The 21,910-nt window shown below is 38.0% G+C and overlaps 2 protein-coding genes across 4 annotated transcripts; both read right to left on the bottom strand.

Annotated features, from left to right (window-relative positions):
- Positions 1-592: 592 nt before the first annotated feature.
- Positions 593-9,658, bottom strand: RB195_026245 (uncharacterized protein; the record flags this gene model as incomplete). 3 transcript variants are annotated; one of them, XM_064214707.1, is made up of 17 exons in its annotated part: positions 593-651; positions 708-749; positions 799-856; positions 949-1,060; positions 1,318-1,418; positions 1,493-1,599; positions 1,741-1,829; positions 1,892-1,988; positions 2,386-2,468; positions 2,544-2,674; positions 3,080-3,189; positions 3,263-3,317; positions 3,395-3,422; positions 3,500-3,659; positions 3,731-3,866; positions 4,169-4,255; positions 4,317-4,445. In XM_064214707.1, the coding sequence occupies 17 exons, from the start codon at positions 4,443-4,445 to the stop codon at positions 593-595; spliced, it is 1,584 nt and encodes a 527-aa protein (XP_064070588.1). The 3 variants fall into 3 exon arrangements, with proteins under 3 accessions (XP_064070588.1, XP_064070587.1, XP_013302501.2); XM_064214706.1 differs by having other exon boundaries at positions 3,247-3,422; XM_013447047.2 differs by lacking the exons at positions 593-651; positions 708-749 and adding an exon at positions 9,624-9,658 and having other exon boundaries at positions 791-856; positions 3,247-3,422; positions 4,317-4,467.
- A 1,055-nt stretch (positions 9,659-10,713) lies between these two features.
- On the bottom strand, positions 10,714-18,062 carry RB195_026244 (uncharacterized protein; the record flags this gene model as incomplete). Its single annotated transcript, XM_064214705.1, has 12 exons — positions 10,714-10,803; positions 11,495-11,635; positions 11,968-12,129; positions 12,219-12,268; positions 12,593-12,687; positions 12,753-12,877; positions 13,149-13,358; positions 13,789-13,853; positions 13,919-14,035; positions 14,098-14,160; positions 16,399-16,534; positions 17,925-18,062. The coding sequence occupies 12 exons, from the start codon at positions 18,060-18,062 to the stop codon at positions 10,714-10,716; spliced, it is 1,392 nt and encodes a 463-aa protein (XP_064070586.1).
- Positions 18,063-21,910: the final 3,848 nt, after the last annotated feature.

The following is a 21,910-nucleotide window of genomic DNA, read 5'->3' as shown; positions in this document are numbered from 1 at the left end:
TTGGTTCCTTGTGATTAATGTGATCTATGCAATTCAGAATTATAAATATCATTGTTAAAATTGAAATTATCTTTGTTTTTTCTGCCATTTTTCGTCCCACATTGTATGTGTCTGATCTAGGGAATGTGTCTAATCCCATATCATCGCATATTATTTGTTGGCTGTGCAGTCACGTTCTGCCTTTAATATGTGTATTCAGTAGAAAACGGCGTATTATTTTTTTTTCTTCAAGAAATTAAATGGGTTTTTGCCTATCACGCATGTCGCATGTTATTTATCTTGTTTTTTTTTTCTTTGGTGTACGCAATACTTTTCCCGGTCATTGGTATAAATCTTATCTCGCTGCATTTGCATTTTTACTGATACGAAAAGGGGCAGACTTCATACCTAACTTTGGAACTTTAAGTGCAAAATATCTATGGATTTTCCGGACAACTATTGCTTTCATGCGTAATATGGTTGTCTATAATCAACATGGAAAAGAGAAAACTAATAACCTGCGCCAAATAACCTTCGTTCATGAGTTGCGTGCGTTATTACACATCATCGATACATGCTCATCCATTCTGCAAAGGGGAAGCGCAAAAAACCATCAGTTATTCATGATCATTATAGTCGAAATCCTTGCCATCGCTTTCGAAATGAACCTCGCTGAAAAGTTGCGCATGAGGCTGAGAAATGCCTCGCTCCTAGCACGATTCATCTACCTTTTTCTTCGGTGATGAAGAATGCATCATTTAGTGAAAACACTGAAGAACGACTTGCTCGATTAATCTTTTATTTCTCGGAGTCAGAAACCCAAATGATGAGCATATGACGATCTTCGTCTTCCCATTGGATGGCGTACAATTTCGATCTGAAAAACGCTTGGACGTTTCTTTGAAACAACAACTATTTATTTCCTGAAATAATCCTAAAAGTACAAAAAAAAAACAAAAAGACACTAACTTTAAGACGAGAACGGTGAGGATCGTTTGGTTTCTCCAGAAGCTCGATGTTTTCGTCTTCTACCGTTGGCATAACAGGTGCTGTCGGTGCGGATGAAAGAACGACAGAGCTCCTGGAAATCTCTTCTAATTTACTTATTATCCATGAAAACTCGTGCAACTGCTCTGCTACACTATATTACAAGATTTATATCATTCTGTTTTTCTTCTCAAAACTGTGCTCATAAGGAGAGAAAGTCCCAATCCTAACTTGAGGCGTAACACAACACATCACCTAGTGAAGCCCCGTGGAGACCCACGACTAACTGCTTGAGAAGCGCCTAATGACGGATACCGTTGAATCACATCTTCCAAACGTAATATCGATTACCTCCGAGTCTTTGTCGTAATGACAATTTCCTCGTGAGAACTCGCAGAACTGTCATTGTCGTTCACTCCGAGTAGATTTTCGAGGTAGTATGTTTTGTGCCTCTGGAACATCTTATCTGTTTTTTTTTTTTTCATATGCTTGGATGCTGCGTTTATCATATAAGTTCGGTGTTTACCTGGTCATTGAAAACTCCCCATACACTTTTGAAAAGGTAGATGAAAATCTCTAGCAATGTGACACAACTCATACCTAGAAACAATCCCATGCTGCCAGCCACGTAACCTGAATTATTGAAAGAATCTGCTTGGTTAAATAACACCAATGTTTGCTTAGCAGTTAGCACAAAGCTGGCAAGAAGATCTTATTCAAACGTTGTCCTTGGAAAACTGACCAACTACACAAATCGATCATAACAACACCTACTTAGCAGATCAACAGCTTTTATTCGCTTCATTTGTTCGTTTACTTGTAGTTGACGTGATTGCATCTGGATTTCAATAGATGACAGATTCCTAGATGAAACCTTTATGAGTTACACATATTGTGATTAAGATTGCAAAGGGAAGAAAGTTACCTCTGACTGGTTTTTAGATAGGATAATAGCGAATGTGAATAATCCACAAGATCGCAATCTACAGGACAGTGGCACTCTGATTTCCCTTCAATTGCATCTGGAAACAATACTGCTTGATAGACGTACTTGTGTTTGCCGCAAGAATTCTGTATACTGAATGCCTTATATATATGTATGATAGGTAGAGGGAAAACTTTTAGTTCTCAAAATTTGCCAACTTCACCACAAGCGGAAGGGTGAGAAACACTAGAGGAAGTAGACTTCGTGTTTTAAGCATTAAGACAAAATATAGAGCCCAGAGGTCGGCTATCAACTAAGCCAGAGGAGTAAAGTTCATTGAAAATTCCCTCTGGCATCTTGGTCAGAAAAAAAAAAAACACTTTAATCTCATTCTCAGCACCTATGTAACATACGAGCCGGAAAACGAGGAACAAACACAGATAAGTAGTTTGTTAACAAGTATCAGTATTTCCCTGCAGTATAATATTCCTTACCTTTTCCACGACATGTAATAGTTTCAGTGAGATTACAGGCTCTTAAGTTTTGAGGATCAGCGAAAAACGGAACACAACCGCATCTACAATTTCTCTTATGTAGCACTGCAGCAATGTCAATCAATACTGAGTGGTCAGACGAAATATGAGAAACGTACCGCTGTATATAATTTTCTACAATACAGTACTTTTCACAACTCTTCTTGGTGTAATGTGTTTCTGAGTAGGTAGTCGTATGAATTTGTTGAGCCATGCAGTCACCCCACTGACCGGACCTAAGGTGAATCTTCTGAAAATGGGTAAATTTAGATAGACCATGAAACTCTCTAACTGACGAGTATTGTAGGTAAACATAAGACAGCGCACAGTCGGCTCAAGACGACTGAAACCTGGTGCAAATGCGTGAGCGGCTGTGCTCGAAGTCAGCGGTTCCCATCGTGGTGGGACCATCGCTAGTTCGCACTCGGTCTGTAGAGAGAACTGGCGCAAGCGAGGGTACCACTCCGATCACAACCGCTGGCTTCACCGCGCTGCTTCGAGCACATCCGCTTACGCAACTTCCCGAGGTTTCAGATCGTTTTGACCCGACTGTATAACACCCATGAACGTGCATTTATGAGATCAGAGGGAAAGATTGTTGGAGATAACAGTCTACTAATCATGTGCCTTTTTTGCCATACGACAAAATCTGTACCTTTTTAGGTTGAATGACCAATTTTGCAGATTTCCCTCGTGGAACGTAGATACGCTCTGAATTCGACGCGAATGCAGTGTTTTCCGGATGCACATGAAATACTATGACTTCTGAAAGACGGAATTCATGAAACACTGTGGACGTCCTAACCTCCGCCACATTCTTACCATCAGGTTCACTAACCACATCTATGCGAATTGGATGTGAGGACGAAGAGACCTCTTTCCATTCGAAAGTGCTACAATATCCAACATCTGTAAGCGACCAATGCGATATTGCACAATGATTTTTGACGAGTCGGTCACCGATACGCACGGTTTTCACAAATTCCTCGCATTGTACCCTTGAAAACGATACTTATATGAGCGCAAACTTGTATTGCTTTTCCCGAGATCATAGCTATGTAGTGCCTTATTATACCTATTTTCCCTAAGAAATTCGTTCATGTTGAAGTTCTCCCCTTCAGTCATCGTATATAATTCTTCCAGAAGTTCCAGTTTTCGCATATCATTAGCATCGAGCGAATCACCAACCAACATAGAATTGAATAGAGACACCAGGTGTTCCTGAGATTGCAACCCTAAAAACGTGCTGGTTGCATCCCTTACAAAGAGAAAGCGAAAAACAGCAATTAGCAAAAGTGAAGCCTACTTGGATATTTCCTCCACTGGTGTGTTCCTCCCACTTTGCATACAGTAACCAGCGGTAAGTACGCTTCGGTAAGCAATATGTTCGTGGTTTTAAAAAATGTGGGATGCGAGTGGTAAAAAAGGAGCATGAGTCCACTCTGAACCAATTTGTAAAATCACTAGGAAATCTGGAAAACGGCAAAAAAAACCACATATGGGAAGTTATTAAAGAAAATTTCCCTTAAAAAACTCAGTAAGGCGGTTTTAAAAATCAGTTGGAGGTTTGGAATAAAATAAGACAGAGAATTCCAGAGTATATTCTTGTGGATAGATCTAGTTTAAGATTTGAAAATGAAAAAATCTGTAATCTCCGGAAATATTTTAGCTTAAGACTACGATTTACCGAATCTTTTAAAGCTCTCAAATTCAAAAGGAATTTGTTAAGCGTTAGTAACCTTACGTGTATCATGAAGAGTGTTAAACATGTCACAACCACAAGAGACCAAAAGATTCGCGATGGCCATGTTTCCGAAGAGTAGATTCTTATCTGAAATCTATTAATTTGAAACACATCTGTGAGAGAAATCATGCACCAGATATCCATTTACCATTCCATGATAGGTAGTAAGTGACGTGAACTCTCGCGACTCATCATCGTACACATGAAGAACGATTTTTTGCGTGACTTCTTCAATGTCAGAAGATGTACTTTCATTTTTCTCGTTGACTTCTTCCATTCCACACTCATTGAACCATGGTCTAAACTGCTGGTTTCAGTGCATCGAGTTGCTCATGAGCATTAGTTCAGGACCTTAAACACATTCATAGGAGACGATATCTTAACATTTTACCGATATGAGAAGTGATGGGAACCATAAACGGTTGGAAGCAAACTTCTGAGAATTTATAAGTGAGAATGAAGGACGCCAACGAGACCAAATAGCAAAGAGAGTAGTTACTCTTGAAAGAAACGAAGAGGAATTTCCGGAAAAATAACCTTTTACCAAGCACTCAAAACAGTCCTGTTTGATAAATTCGAGCGTCCGTAGTTCTCGATCAGTCATAAATATTCAGCGTACGTTATTGATCGGATTGGAAAATGTTAGACAGCCGTGGGAGTCCTAATTACGACCTCATAGAGTTAGCTATAGTTGTGTAGAAGATAGTTGTGAATAGGATAGTTGGATAGTTGTCAATTTGTTTTTCCCTTAAATTTTTCCTCGATAATCTAACTTTCGAGATATGAAAACGGTTGAAAGGAGGTACTTGAGTGTTTATAATCCTAGTGAACCGGAAGGATCCTTCATATTACTGCTCCTGGCAGTCTAGTTAATTTTTCTCCAAAGTAGAAGAAGCAGTTTTAGATTATAACGTTCAGGTCCAGATAATAACGTGGCTACATTCAAGTGAAATAGCATCGAATTTTAAGTAAATCACTCAATTTTAGAAAAGATACTCGCTTGCTCTCACTCATGAATTCGCTTCAAGCATCATGGAATCAGTGAAACTCAATATTTTTTTTTCTCTTTCCCTCAATCAAACTTCTTTATTTCTTCTTCAGTTTATACTGCGCCACAACCCTACGGTGACCGAAAAAGATTTCCGTTAACTTGTATTGGTTTAATACCGGTAGTCCAATTTTGACCACAGATTCCCGGCTAATTATGGTATTATAAAAAGGGTCTACTTTCAAAGTATTTTGATTGCCACGATGTTTTCGTTAGGGCGGAATATAGAAATAATTTCGCTATGGAAAGCATGAACAAAAAAAGAAAAATCCACATCAGTATCCACAACCAATCGGTTGCCGTCTATGGCATTGGTGGTAGCAAGTGAATAGGGTCTTAGAAGACGTTAGAAGAACGTCATAATCCATGAAACAAACTCATAGCATTTACTCGAGAATTTTGAGCTATTCAATTACATCTTCAGAACTGATTGTTTAAGAGGCACCACGTAAAAAACCAAGTATGGATTCGTTTAGAAAAACAACATTTGAAAAATCTACAAATGTTGTATGCACTGCTTGAAATATATGAAACATACGATCCTCATTCCGTAGACAATTTTTAAAGCAAGTCCGAAAAGACCCTTCCAGAACGAAAAAAAAATGCACTAATTCTAAAATTATAAGTCGGAGAACTATGGAATTGGCGGGGCATCTTATCAAATAAGAGGCGCATCTTATCGCACCGATTGTCCTCTGGAATGATCATTTTTAGTAGGTCCAGTTCCTGTAGAAACCTTTACAAGATTGGGTAAGGCAATCACATGCCCTCAATTGGAATTAAAAAATGATTCGCGTAAATATTGTGAAATTTTCTGGAAAAGAGTCATTTAGACGATTTCCTCAATTACCTACTATGAGAAAATTGTCGTTTGTTCGAATAAGCAACATGAGAAAAACGTTTTCTAAGTAATTATTTGACTTAATATAAATTTTCTGAGGATTATTGCACGTGAAAAACACGAGAAGAGGACATGACTAAAATACCTCACTGTATAGAGTATACAGCTAGAGATGTACGGTCATGTTGTCACTTATCCAGAAAAAAAAACAAGAGGAATAAACAAGGGGCTTCAGGGAAGCAACAACATGTCAACACTCGAAAAAGTAAACAATCAATAAGAAGCGGTTGCTGCTCGAGTGGTTGTGCACCGGTCAAGGTCCACATATCGACACCTGAAGAATCAATTCGTAGATCAAATCTACCATCTCTTTTCGACTGAAACCATGACTTATCCATGAATCCGAAATGATTTTAGACAATTTTTCGCACATTACGCCATTCTAGAACTTGTGTGACCCAATAAAAGTCCAGGATTACTCACGAAAATCTCAGGAAGTCGTGTTTTTTTTTAATGAATACACTGCACTGTTCTGATCTTCGTCTTCTAGAATTTTCTTCCGAACGGGGAAATATCTCATTTGGAGATGTTATTTGTCACCCTTCTCAATATTTTTTTAAACAATTCTTTCTTTATATATCTATCAGAATAATACACTATTTTGTGATATGATTCTATTTAGAAGAACTTGCTCGTAGATTTGGCATGTTTTTTTTTAAATTTAGTCTTTGAAGAAGGAGCAAATCACTAATTCACGCCTAATGTAATATGCTTAAATTCAATGGAAAGTATTTTGCTAAAATTTGAATCGCTAATATTCTTCTGTGCGGAAATATTCATTGATTGCGTGCCATTAGTCGAAAAATATCCTCATCACATTTTTGTCGTAACGTTCCCTCTGCAACGAAAATGAAGTTAATATTCATTTAGTTAAATTTTGCCATTATAATTGAGGGGAATAATGAGGATGGATATGTTTTGATGAAGCCAGGAAAGGATGTTCTTTGACTCCATTCCTTAATTATGTATTAAGTGCATAGAAGATTCTTAATGAAAAAAAAAAACTGAAAGAGATACACAAACAGACAGCAAATTACATTGTATTACATTATCTACTCTATAAAGTTCGATTTAACATGTTGTTCGACTAAAAACAAATCCTCTATGTAGTTATAATCCTTTACATTTTACTACCTTAATACCATTCTATAAATACCTGTAGTCTGCTATGTCTAGGGTGCTTGTGTCGAAGATTTGACACGTTTTTGATGAAAATTTGTGAAAAACGTTAATTGCTAATTAAAGTATACAATGTATGGCTATTAAATAGTCGCTTCACAAGATTTTTTTTCTAGATCTTCTCTTAATATGATTCAGATGTTCGAAGTTGTTACAAAAGTTCAAACGATTTATTTATCTCATCCCTATGCTTGGAAACGTTGAATCACACATTTAATTGCACTCTAAGCTAAATATAAATGTCCCTTTTATCGATTTTACTCTGTATTTAAATTACTGGATTTGCAACAGCATTGCTAAAGCTTCTGGATTGCTAAGGATATTTGGGAAATGTGTTCGAAATACGAAATAGTTTGTACAAAATGTCAAATTCGTGCCCAATATACAAACCATCATCTATCTCTTCATTTTATCTCGTTATTTTAATTGACTTCAGTCGTTTTTTTTTCTGTCATTCTCCTGTCAGAGTAGAATAACTGGAAATCCTTAGCTACTTATAAAATGACTAACTTAAAGAGATTAGCCACAGTAAATGGACATATTCCATTAAGTAATCAGTCTTCGGATTACTTCATGCTGCTTAGACGATCCCTAACTTTCATCATGAAACGAGACAACAAGTGTTGTGAGATCCATAAACTTTTGTTAATAGATTTTTGCCAAATGTCTATGTGAACCATTTCAGATAGGTATGTATTTATCCACTTCATGGTTGTCTACGTTTAAAAACAAGCTCGAATATAAAAGTTTATCCTTTGGACATCAAAGAAGGATTTCTTTTTGAGGAATATATCTTCCTTCTGATTGATTCTACCTGTGATTTAAATTCGTTGGAATTCACTAAACGTCTTCAAACCATTCAATTTCCAGTATTTACTTTTATTTCTTACATTACATTTAATTTCTTTCAAGTACAAACTCCCTGTCTGTCTCTGGAATGATTTGCTCATTTTTTTCATCTCGTTATTGCATGTGCAAGATTGCACGAGACTCATTTTCTGCTATTCCATAAACGAAAGCAAAAGAAATAGAATGCTCGTTAGTTTTAATTAGATTCCACTACATTTTTTCATGCTGAAAGTAATACTAAAATTGCTGGAAATTAAGTTTATTTTGAGATAACTATCCATTGATCCCCTCTATCCATTAAACAACCCTCTCCTCAATTGTAATTTATTACTCTGCAAACGATTTGCAGTGTATATACGAAACGACCGTATACTTATGATGAAAAGTGACAAATGAAAACTGAAAAAACCTACAGCATTGATACGACCACAAAGAAATAAAAATTAAATTGAAAACTATTATGTGCGCATTGCTAGTTTTGGAATAGAAAATATCGTATTCCCCTCCAAAAAAAATTTCCGGCATAAAGGTATCGGAATTGAAATCATATGTGCAATAATATTTTCGAAATATCTAAAAGAAGAACTTTCGGAAGTTAATCTGAGAGTTTGCTCATTATCGCGTGCAACAAAAAAGGTGATGAATTGCTCATTTATGGAATTGGATTTAAATTATGTAGTTCTGCAATTAGGATGTATCCAGAATGCCCACATTCCCTGAAAGCGTTCCATCTAATCTAGATTTTCCTGGCATCTAGAATTCCGAAATTCGACGCATGCTATCTACGGACCGTTTCCGTCGATCGATTGAGAATGTTCAACCTATTGATCCAGTGTTCTACATGCGATCCTATGAATCCAGAGAGTGAATTTGTGCAATGATGTACGGCGACAAACAGATGTTAGACATCTCCTGTCGTCGTTCAAAACAACGACTTTGTGACTCATTTCCTCCTTATCGTCACTGGTACGATTCCATGCTCATTTCATGTGACATTTCTCGGATGCGAAAGTGAAGTAGGTACAGTTTTACCACAAACGAAATGTTGAACAGTACTTTACTAGACATCTACTTATAACAATAATTTAGCTAAGCATACCTGAATACAAAAAAATATGCACGTAGTAGCAAACCAAACTGAATTGTAATATCTATGTTCTTTGAAAGCCCTCCCTAGAACTTCTCTTCAAGTGTTATTACATTTTTGCACCCCAACGTCACACTAAATATTGAAGTTTTTACATTGATTTTTTGAAATAATTAGTAATTATAGTAATTATAGACGCACTTCTCCTGAAAAATCCTGTCGTACAAGTGAGAAGTTTAGCCTATCCTGCAAACAATGTATTGAATTACTAATTGCAAACACCTGACCTCTCCTACTCCAGTGGAATAATGTTTTGAGAACTCAGTGAAGATTACTCGAGGATATAAGTGCTTGATTCCATAGTTATGCACAATATCTTCACGTCCACAACCTCCAGAACACCGAACACCATAGCATGCAGAACATGTTTATCTCATAAGTAATTTAGAAGTTTAAACATAAATTAACGGCAGTTTGCCTGAAATTTATAAGCATTTACAATAACATGACTAGAAATAGTCCTTCTTTACATCATCTTACAAGTAACAGCCATATTTCTCTACTTTTCTACCGGTATATCTAACATTATCAAACTGTCTATCAAGGACATCAGAATATGTGGATGAAAATGTACAAGATCTTTATAGAGTTACTAAGGCTTTTTTCTTAAATAAAGCATCTTGATTAAAACCGAGTAATAAACTATGAAATATGAACGCGTAGAGAACAATAAAACAATGACAGAAAAAAACAACACTGAGACTTTCACACGCATATATGGGGACTTTAAACCTCTTTCATAGTATTCCAAAAAGATATGTTAGTAAATATAACATGTAACGAAGTATGTGAAATTCTTAGTAAAACATGAACATCAGGAAAATAAAAGAAAACATCAAAAAGCAAAATCTATGTGGAGCATTTCTGTTGAGTTAAGAAGAAAATGTGAGAGTCAAACTTTAAGCGAACAATTTGTATTACAAACAAGATTAAATCAATTCTATTATACCTGTGATCGGCGAAACTCTACACCTGATAGAAATCTGTCGTTTCCAAAATCAGCTCTGGGCGGAGCGCAAACAATCGTAGTGAAATCACCTGATTGCTATTATAAGTGCTCATTTCCTGTGAAAACTTCACCTCGTATTAGCCGACAATTCCTAATCGCCAATATAGAAATGGAACTTGAAATGCAGAACGGCACTCCAAAAATCGCCCTTTTCGACGTGCCCGAAGTAACCCATAGGAGTTGCTAATGACACGAAACGGAGTAGTAGTATGGGCACTCAGCTGAGCCTCGTTCGGAAACCGACCATGAGAATTCTTGGAAATGAGGATAACAAACGAAGTACGTCACATATTATTATGAGAGCACATTGTCTCTCAAACTCTTCTCTCGCAAACAGTAGACGTTTCTTTCAACCATTGCTGGTCATAGCTTCGTCATATCCTCGACCAACAAAAGGTCCTGATTTTCTGCACTACACAGAACTTTGACTGGAGTCACCCGAGGCCGGTCCACAAAATCCAGACGAAAAACTAGGTCGCCGCGATTTCGATTTTGCATGCACCTAAATTACACTGCAGTTACAACAATCGAAAAATAACTTAAATTTCAAATAAAGGTCAAGTGAAGCGAATAACACAAACTATACCTGAAAATTGAGAAAAAAGTGAGTCTCGGGCCAGAAGTTTTAGAAAGAAGAAGGTAGCGGCACTTACAACAAACATACTGCACATATTAGTTCACGCACTAATTTTTAATTCATCCTTTCTTGTAAACGTCTGGGGAACAAATGTATGGTTGAACGGGCAACACAGATATATTTCTTCAACCGCAATTACTGAGACAAACTGAGCTTAGCTAAAAATCTCAAAAGCATCAAGCTTCTCAAACGAATGTTAGGAAAAGAAGAATAGAACTATATTCGAGAGCTGAGAAATAACCAGCGACGAAATCCGAAAAAAGTAGCAAGCAGAACACCAGATATTCACCATTGTGCTACCCAAAAATATGTCAAACATTAATGCTATTTTATTCGTGTATAAAAGCTTAAGAAAGGTGAATATTCTAGACTCATTTGCTATGGATATAACATATGAGGCCTTTCAAACCCTTATTTCAGTGTTCAGTGAACTAATAGAATAAAATAGTCAAGCGTTTCTCGTCTACACAATACAGCGATGAAGAGAACAAAATGACTGGAATACACGGAGAAAAGGTAGGGAACCAAGGAGAAAAAAAAAAACACTTCCACCCACCTTTGTATGTCTTTTACGTTCGTCACTTCGTGCAAACTTTCGACCGCACACGTCACATGAGAAGGGCTTCTCTCCTGTATGAGTTCGAACATGCGTTGTCAAATGATCAGATCTTGAGAACGCTCGAAGGCAAATCCGACACTGAAAAGACGCATAGCTGCCTTCAGAGTACAGCACAAAGCAAGGCAGTCATTTAGAGAATGAACTACAGTGCCGTGTTCTCGTGATGAAAGCTTATTCCGAGCAAATGGCAGCGACACAAAGCAAATGATAGTTCATGCTGGATCTATACCAAAAAGAACAATCGCGTTCGTTTTCCGCAATGATTATGTATACGGCAAACATTTAGGACACTTGTTTAGCCTTAATTGATTTCAAAATACGCAACAAAACAGGTGAGAGGCGCTTGTTACAAGATTTATAGAACGGAGCGAAATCTTACTGGAATATTGGATTAGAAACTCTCATTTCACCTGGAATGGCTTCTGCCCTGTATGAATTCGTATGTGTCGAGTCAACTCATCACTTCGCGAAAACCGTCGATCACAATCATCTCGCGGACATTTGTACGGCCGTTCATGGATTGGAATTTTCATATTACGTTGAGAATACTTCCGCATAGCATCTCCCTCCATCTAGAAATGTGGGCACCAAATCTTGATATAGGCAGAAAGTTACCACTGAAGCAAAAAAAAAAAACCAAGCGATTACGGAATCCACTCACTTTGACGTCACCTGAGGTCGATTGGTACTCAAAAACATTGAACTCTCCATCTATAATAAAATTATATAGGACAGTAATGCATCTCAAAGTTCTTTAGTACTGGCAAAAAAGTATAATTTGTCTGCTCGGACCCACAACGTCTTACAGAAAAAAAAGAAGTCAAGAGATAAAGGGGAAGAGTCGGTGGGGAATCGGTACTCAAGCAGTGACACCGACGATAAAGCGAATATGCAAAGATAGGGCCTAAAATCAACGCTAAGCTGAAACTACATGATCAGTTGAGCTTCAACATCCATATTCATGGTCAGAATGCATATCCTCATTATTGTATGATAAACCTGATAACAAAATAAGTAGTCGCAATAAGTACTCACTCGCAGGATCATATCGCAATTGATCGCCAAATCCGTAGGAGTAGTCGTCGATTGGTTCAACCTTAGGTTCAAAACCAAAATCTTTCCCGTCACTCCTGAACCCCAGAACGATCACCACATTGAAATAAATAAGGGACGACATAACTCAGAACAAACTCACGGATATTGCTCTTCACCATTTGTTTCGCCATTAAATTGACTATCTGCAAACGAAGACGGTGGCGGCTGAGAAACCGGTGGGACGTGTGTCGTAGCGCTGTGAGCAGCAGGTGTGGCGTCGAGTTGCTATAATCATGAAATTAATACACACAAAGGTTACGCACCATTTTGCCCAATAAAATGAATGTTTTATTTATAATTTATTACGTCTCGGAAAAATTCATCATGGATGGAAGTCGCATAAGCCTCACTTCTAATAGCTTATAACGGGAAAAGTTCAGGAATATACGAAAAAGAAATTTCGAAGTTGAAGTGCTTCGCATTTGTAAACGATCAATACATAGTATAAACGGCACTATGAGTGCCCGAAGTTTTGTTTCTTAGAGGGAAATCGCACCTGAAACTTTACAGGAACCGGAGGCGGTTGTAGCGGCTTCAATCCAGCGGTCACACCGTTCCGTTGAATCGGTTCGATTTGTGCCAACTCCTTGTCCTCCTTCTTCAGCTCCGTTGGTATACGTACAACCTTGAGAAGATCAGGAGCTTCATTATTGGCACCGGGTGTTTTCGCATCTACTACAGTTAGTTCGGGAAGCCCACTTCCGCCCTGAAAAAAAGCAGTCAAATTAATTTTCAGCAGAAAGAACGAAATGAGAAGTGAAAACGCAAACAATACCATTGCTTACGATTCCAAGCGACAAATTCTTATGAAAACCCGCAAACGTTGCAATAAGCAGTGAAAGAAGACGAAGGAAATCAAAAGCATAGCGATAGAATTTCAGTAGGAGTAGGCTATTTCACTCCAGAAATCTCTAAACTCTCCCGTGCCAAATCATCTTGATGAAGTACCTACGAGACAATGAGCAATTTGTACTACTGCCATCCTAGATGTTTCACGGAGAAAGCCATCGTCATGGTCAGTTTATAACTACAAAAACTCCAGTTACAGTCTACTCTTTAACAAAAACCAGCGAATTTTCACGCCATTTATCTTCAATAGACTTGAAATCCAAGATAATACGAGGAAGAAATAATACCTTGGATAATGATTGCAGGAAATGTTCAACCATAGGCGAAAATTGGAACATGGATGCCGATAATCCTTCAAAATGAATGGAATAAAGATTAAATCAACATGGTACACCTCCTGTTCATGCACAACCGCACCTGGTGAACTCACACCCGAAGTTAGATTCACCGGTAAACTTGTAGTTATGGATCCTTTGAACTGAATGGTCGTCTTCTCGTTTTTCTGACAAACTTCGCCATTTTGAGATGTTGATGCTAAAGTAGAACAACATGAACAATTAGTATTCTGGAGAAAAAAAAAAACGATAAGCCCCCACCTGCTCCATTTGTTAAATTAGCTGCAGATGACGTTTGCGAAATCGACTGTATCTCAATGTTACCTGCAAAATGGAACTGAATCTACTTCGCAATTTATTGGCAACACAAGATAACTATTTTTCGTCCGTAACTTAATACTGGATTAAAAACAATATTGGCGTAGTATTCCATCCACTCCGGAACACTTTATTAGTCCGGAAATAATCCTGACAACTAAAGTTATTTTTCATCAATGTTCAAAGTAATGTAATGGTAGTAATGTACGAAGAATTGATATAGATCAACAATTCGATGTTTCTCTTCATGCATGTAATGCTGTTCTACTCTGGAAAGACTCTGAAATGTTAGGGAACAGAGATGTTGAGTTGAAGAGAAACAAAAACTAGATCAATTCACGACAGGTAAAGCAGAGGAAGCAACCTCGACTTGTGGAAAAAAGCGTCCAAGTATGAATAAAAAAAACAACAAGAGAGGTGAAAACAAAAAAAAAACCGTTGTTCCAAATAACGCTATACTTGCACAACTGTAATAGTAAATAAAAACCGTACAACTTCCCAAATGATGGATTACAGGACATGTCAGATATGTGCATGCTAGCTATCGCTAATAACCTTTTCTCTGTTCATAACCAAATTGTCTCTACTGCCTTGCAAAGAAAACGGACAAGTATTGCAACTTTCTGTGCTATCCGTGTATTCGTGTTAACATGTGGAAACAAAACAATACAGTATGTTCAAATTAGGCACACAGTAGCAATCAATATCGACAAGAATTCACAAGACGCACGGAACTAGTCAATTCTTATCGAGATCGTACTATGATAAGCGATCATCACTGCATACCGTAGCATGATTGGACCATGTACTGTGTTTTTATCGCTACCTTACCTTCCCTCGTACTGTCGGGCTGCACTGAGGGATATGCCGGCGTGCAAACCTTCACCATCGCTCACTTCTTTGTCGCCTGCCCCTATTCCAGCACTTCAATTCCAGGACTCCATCGTTTATGTTGAAGATTTTCGGCTTTTTTTTTAAAATAAAGTAGATGCTATTATTGCGTATGAACGGCTTCCTTTCGAGGAGATTCACCTGGCTCCCTGTACGGTAACATCCCAATAAAACAGCGTTATCACAAATGTCATTTGGAAATGTTTGGAAATACTCCCCTCTTTTTATTTCCAGTTAACCTCCCTTCTATGACACGTTCTCACTTAATGGTTAGTACTAACGTCTATTCGGCAGACCCTACCCTCTTGTTCCTCTGTCGTTCTCCACATCCTCCCTCGTGTACCAATTCTTTCACTAGGTCTCCGAACGGACAAACTAAGCGATTTTTAAAAGCTGGACTCCTCTTTACGATGAGGACTGTGCAGGCCGTGGCTTCTTCTGTTGTTAAGAGGCAAGATCTAATAGAGTTGGAACATATCCCGAAATTTATGAGAAACCAATGGCCCAAAAATATATCGTTTGTAGCTTTAGCGTACATCATCTATCCCTATTCCTAGAGCTAGCGCTCCAATGACAAGCAAGCATTCCCCTCTCTTGTATTTAAAATGGTCACTCGGGATTTACCGTCAATATCCACACATTGCCAGCCGTTAAACACGAGTTAAGTCATTGAACTTTTCTCTAGAAAAAGTGCTATCTTGATAAAATTAAGGGTTTTAAACAACAACCAGTTGCCGAAACCAAGACGAGAGATCCAAAATCGAGACACCACTGATTGTACATCACGATCAAGCCAGACTTCGTTGTTAGCAGTTAAAAACAATCCCTACATCTTGAAGATTTACTTCAATTTCTACCACAATTCACTAATAAGATACGCTTCCCTCAACCGATGATAATAGCTTCATGTGTGACAACTGCTAATCCTACTACCCTTTTTTGCTTAGTTACACTTCTCAGAATCTGAAGGAACATAGCAACCTCTAGTTTCCGATATTGTTTTGATGTTGTGTTCTGGCCTCTGTATAAAAAGAAAAGTATAAAGTATAAAGCTTTCACATTTAAGTTCCTTATCACTAACAATTTTATAATAAGTATGGCTCGTGAGAATAGTTGGTCTATCTGCAGCCAGTATCTTTCTTTGTATAGGAAAAAGCAGAACGTCCTTGAAAAAGACAACATATTACAAGCAGTAATGAACGCTTCATATTTAACTATCTTCGCGGACTTCCACTTTCACTTGTTAAACACTCGGAAGGGGGAGAAAAAACTTCGAGAGTTAGGTGAAAATTACTTATTAAAATTATATTATTATTAAAATTACTTGGATAGTAAAAAAGTTTGTCAACGAACCTGTAAGAAGGGGCTCATGGTCACCAAAAAAGGCTTGGTTGTTTTGCGGAGCGAAACCATTGAAATGATGGATCCGAGGCGTTCCGTCAACTGCGATCGGAGTGGATTTTGTCGGCGATCCCAAAATCGTGGGTGTCTGTAAGCGTCCAGCGTTGAAACTACCATTTCCACATTATATTCCAAGTACTTCAATCCAATTCGTTTTTTCTTGGTGGAGTTCGCTGGTTGATGAACATCATCGAAACATTTACCGTATTTGAATTCGTCGACCCACAGGCACGACTAAAATTCCGTGACGTTGTTGGTCCTAAGTGCAAAATGACTAACGCAAAGAGAACTCATGCATAAGTTAAAATTGGTAATGGTGAAATATTCCGCAGAATTCATCCATTTTATTCATTCATCGTGATTACAATAATGGAAGGCCAGCTAAATTCTGCCATATACATTGCGAAGCTCTCAAAAATCTCTACGTTCTGTTCCACGAGCAGGAAACTGGAAAGCTTTGAGAACGACTTCAGCAGTGCCACTTGACACGACAATTTTTTAGTTATTTTAGTTCTCTTAAGTAGTTAGTTTAGTTCCCTTAAATTAGTTTAGTTTTAGTTCACTTTCCTCGGGTTTTTTAAACACATTTAATGGAAAATGACAAGAAGAAAAAATTTTCATGCATAATTCCTCATTCGCTCAAGGAAACGAGTGCAGGGGAATGACATTCTTTCGATCTGGAAAGACCACTGATGAAGATTTTCTGCCAGTACCTTGCTAGGGATGGTCCTTCTGGAATTATACAACGAGTAACCTTAGCGCCTTGTCCTGGCGTGGAATGAGAAATGGAAGCAGGGATAGCTTGTGAATAAATTAGATGCGGAAGTAGCACTTACTCCTTACAAAATCGTGCAATAATCAAAATGTTTCCCAGAGTCTCGCTCATTACTACCTGCCAGCAGGGTCGCAGGCTTATCGATGTGATAAGAAAACCAGCTGTCCCCGTTGCGTTACGTTGTTACCTAGGGGATAGTCCTGAATATAATAGTAAGTTAGAGAACTAAATGTAACCCTGAAGCTTTGAAAAGTCACGTTTCGGCTTTAGACCCTGCTCTACTCAAGCCTGTTTACGGTGCAATATGGCGTGGCGGTTGCGTTCGTGGCAACGCGCGGTTTCCAATCGCTTGCAGCTGACTGTGAACAAATCGATGGAGCCCTTACGTCCACCCAGTGCTAGGATTCAACGGTTCAATCCTACCGCGCAGTGATTTGCTGTAGATTCATTGGAAGCACAACCGGACGTGGTACACAAATCGCGAATTTCTGACTCCAGCTTTTACCCCTGCTAAGAAACCGGGGCTTGACAGACGAATGTCCGTAGACATAGATTCTGTAGAAAGGCTTGGCGCCTTCTAGTCTGTAATTGTACGCTAGATTCGAAACTAATTTTCAGTTATCTAAGTTCCTCTAAACTAATACTTTGTCATTTGCTGGTTTTTAGTTGCCGTAAAACTCAATTATCACTTTAACACACCAACCTTCAACATGTCACTCATGGTAGGTGTTTTGAGGCAATCATGGTCAGACAACGTTAGCAGCGGTTTCGTACTCGCCGTCGGCTTTAGAAGGCCTGGCCCCGACCGGGATAACTTCGATCCCGGCACCTGCAGAGCCATGCGAGGGCACTTTCACCTGCAAAACGAAATGCACTCGTCGGACATTAATCCACGTTGAAGCAAGCACGTGCACGAATACCAACTATTGACGCGGAAAAAGAGACTTCTACAGGGAATTCCAGCATTTCTGCAGGAGAAAAAGCTTTTTATATGAAACCGAATAGAACAACTGGCAATGTACTTTGACGACAATGAAAAATGCGGTCGATACGCGCCTCAATAACCGCATGCATAAGATACACACATCAATAATATTACGAGAGGGGAAACGAGTCAAGATGGTGAAGAAAAGTGATCTTAGTCAATAAGCGTGTTAGTCCATACGTGTCAGGAAGGAGATTAAATTTGTGTTAACTCTTCTCATTACGTATGTAAGGCTTATAATCGCAAATGGAAAATAGCTTATTCGATAGCAAATTCATCTGGCTAATGGGAAATCGTCGAGCGATTATCATGACGATATTAATGATAGTAGTACTAGTAGCAGCAGCAGCAGAAGTAGTACTAGTACTACTGGTAGTACCGGGAGAAGGGAAGAATCTACTGAATTGTCCTGGTTGGCACTGAAAAGCTCACTTCCAACGAGAGCTTGTTGCGCGTCGAGCCGGATGTCTGGGCCGCAGAAAGTATGAAACATTGATGGATGTGCTAATGGACGGCGTCATGGCATAATCGAGATGACGGCGCCGTGAATCACACTTCAGATGACGTTCAACACAGAAGCATGAACAGTGATGTCCCGAATGAGGATTCGTACAATAGCTGAGAAAGTAGTCAAGTCGATCAATATTTCCACCATCTTAGCAAACTTAATTTACAATGGTCAAAACCACTCTTAAAAATTTAGAAATTTTAAGATGACTTCAGAAGCGGCGAATGTTATTCGGTAAAAATTAATTAGTATGCTCCAAGTTGTGAGTTCGATCTTCTGATTATTTGAGAGTCACATATTTGATTATTACCTCGATGCTAGAAACGTTTAAAGAAAAACAACAAGAAAATAATAAGTTTCTTTTACAAACTCCGAAGTAAAGTACACCATCGTTTAAATGTTCTCTTGAAATAGTCTGTATCCCTTTTAGCTATTTTTTTTCCGAAAAAAAAGAAGAACTACTGAAAACGAGGAAACGACTTGTAAAGAAATTGTGAGTCTTAAACCTGAGCAGAATATAGAATGAAATTTTCACTGGACTTAGAAACAGATAATTTCTGTATCCTGCTGAAGGAAGGATGTTGAGTCACAATCAATCACATGCTCTTTGAAAAACGTCGGTCAACATGTAGTCTTGTTCCTTTCAACAAAATATCCACAAATGTACTTTAGCCAATGAAGTTATGTCTCCCAGAGATGCTCCCACAACCAATGTCATAAGTAAGGGGAAAATGCTGCTAATTCAATGGTGCATTTAATTTATTATTATATTTAAAAGCAGAAAATTGTCGATTTTCTGTTGCTCCCATCACCAGAGAAAGTTGAGCACATAATTTACACTTATTACAGCAGATACGTCTTAATACATCTTTTAAAAAAAGCCAGTGGTTTCAGTTTACTCAACAAGGCAACTCTTCACAGCCAGTAAAAGTACGTAAAGTGGAATAGTGGTAAAAATACACGAAAAAGTAACAGTTATACTTATACGAGTAATAAAATTTGAATGAAAAGATTTAATTTCCCTAACCTTATAGGTGCAAAGAGTTCTCTTGTTGGATAAACTAAAGCTTCTGGTGCTCCTGACGACTTTGATCCCAAGATTTGTGAAATGTGTTTCACGTTTCCCTGTGGCGCTTGCAAAGTACATCCTGTAGAGCATTTACCTTGGAGAGAAATCAGCATAGGAAATTTCTTTAAACGCTGGTTCCAGGAATAGCTCTCAATCCAATCTCCCTTATAAATTCCTTCTCTATTATTATCCATTTTAACACCATTACCAAACATGATTACCTATAAGAACGTAACTGAAATCATGTGTTGTATGTTCCAAAGCGTCCGTAGATACAAGGAAATTTATATATGATTATTTGAAGTCCCTATAGTTTGGAGTCACAATAAATCCAGTATTTGGGAAATGTGTCTATATTTTGACTACATTCTAGATTTCCGTTAAGTGAGAGCTGATATTCAAACGGAAACGTGTGATGCAATGCAGTTTTTCGTACCTCTCACGAGATCCTTCCTAATCCTTCGAACATGACACCAGATGCGGAGGATTAAAACCACTAAGAAAGAGCTAATGTCGCCTCATTGGAAGAGAAGCAAGATAGGAGTGTTTAAGTGTGTTCGGATATCAAGGATTTATTAATCGAATTGATAAGCTAAGCCTTAGCCAAGTTCACGGCTGTAAAACTGATGGATGATGTAGGTTTGAGGACTTACAGGAAATAAATATGGGTACGATATCAGAGAGTTACGGTTTGGGAAGTGAACTGGAGCTGAATGATAGATTGAAGTATGTGATGTATAGCAATAGGAATAGGAGGAGCGAACGGAAACACTGATGACATTAAGCATGAAATGGTAGCAGCAGAACAGCTGAGAATCCTATTGAAACGATCATTTACAGTCTAAAACCTCTGCAAAAATATCCTGAAATCCCTCGCTGAACAACATCAACGAATAGAACTCTAGCCTTGTGGTCTCTGTTACCTCACGGAAACTATAACTTTAATTACCACGACAAATTAAATTACAATACAGACTATATTGAAAGTGATGTGATGAGAAAACAAAGAGCAAACAAGTTTAAGGGTATATAATGATCCTCATAAACGCATATCTTTCTTAAAGTTACAAAAATAAATGTTGTTTTTTTTTGGAGAACTTGTTCAACTGAGTCCCAAAATGTAACTCAGTTATAATTCATCCATGTTGTAATCGAAAATTACACTGTTTACAGGTTCGAGAACCCAAAATCACTTGAGCCTAAAACGATTGCACACATACCGGTTCTAAAATAGTTCCGAACTGAATTCGTTAACTCCATCCAGTCAAGAGATTTGTTCGAATAAAAACTATTGGACATGAGAAGCACATCATTCATAAATAACAGATCCAGAAACTCAAGCCGGACAACACAGCTCAACAAAATTAAGTTCGTTTGAAGGGAGAAAGTGTGGAGAAATTCAAAGAAGTTATCCTGAGCCATTTTTTCTATCAAAAAAGAATAAAGATGAGAATATTTCTGGAGGAAGTAATGGGAAATCGTCGACCGCTACGGCGTCAGAAAGGTGTGAGATGAATTTGCCGTATCGACTTCGAATAGATCATTCTGCCAACAGGTGAACTGGTAGCCAGCTTGCTTCCACGTCATACTGTAGGCGAATAAAAAATATTTTTATCACAAAATAGAACAAATATCCAGACTGTGCTCCTAACAAATCGCTCTCTAATGATAAATTTTGAAGTATCGCTTCTTTTTCTTTCAAAGAAGAGTTGAAATCGGGTCAGTTTAAAGATAGCGAGTAGATCACCAATGTCAATGAAAGGTCTCGAAGGAGCTGCACTTTTAGCAGATTTCTTCAGACAAAATTATTTTTTCCGCAGCAATTACTTAAATTAAATGAAATGAAAAGGAAATTTTCAGAATTTCATAAGTAGCATGAAAATATGGCGTACATTTGACAAACATCTTAACGCAAAACTTAAATCGGACTGATGTTGGCAACATCGGGAAGCGTTTTCAGAAAACAAACGCCTCAGTCGATATTGGGCTGCGAGGGTTGAAGAGAGCGAGAGGCAAAGACACATAACCCAATTACTCAAAACGCTAGCAACAGTAAAAAGGACGAGGACGACGCTTCCCAGTATAAATGATCGTGTCATGAACATTATCTTAGAAATTTTATCGAAT

The sequence above is a fragment of the Necator americanus genome, chromosome X (assembly GCF_031761385.1).
Source record: "Necator americanus strain Aroian chromosome X, whole genome shotgun sequence".
In the NCBI taxonomy this organism is placed as follows: Eukaryota; Metazoa; Nematoda; class Chromadorea; order Rhabditida; family Ancylostomatidae; genus Necator; species Necator americanus.
The sequence above is the reverse complement of the archived record's forward strand: the minus strand, read 5'-3'. Positions and strand labels throughout refer to the sequence as shown.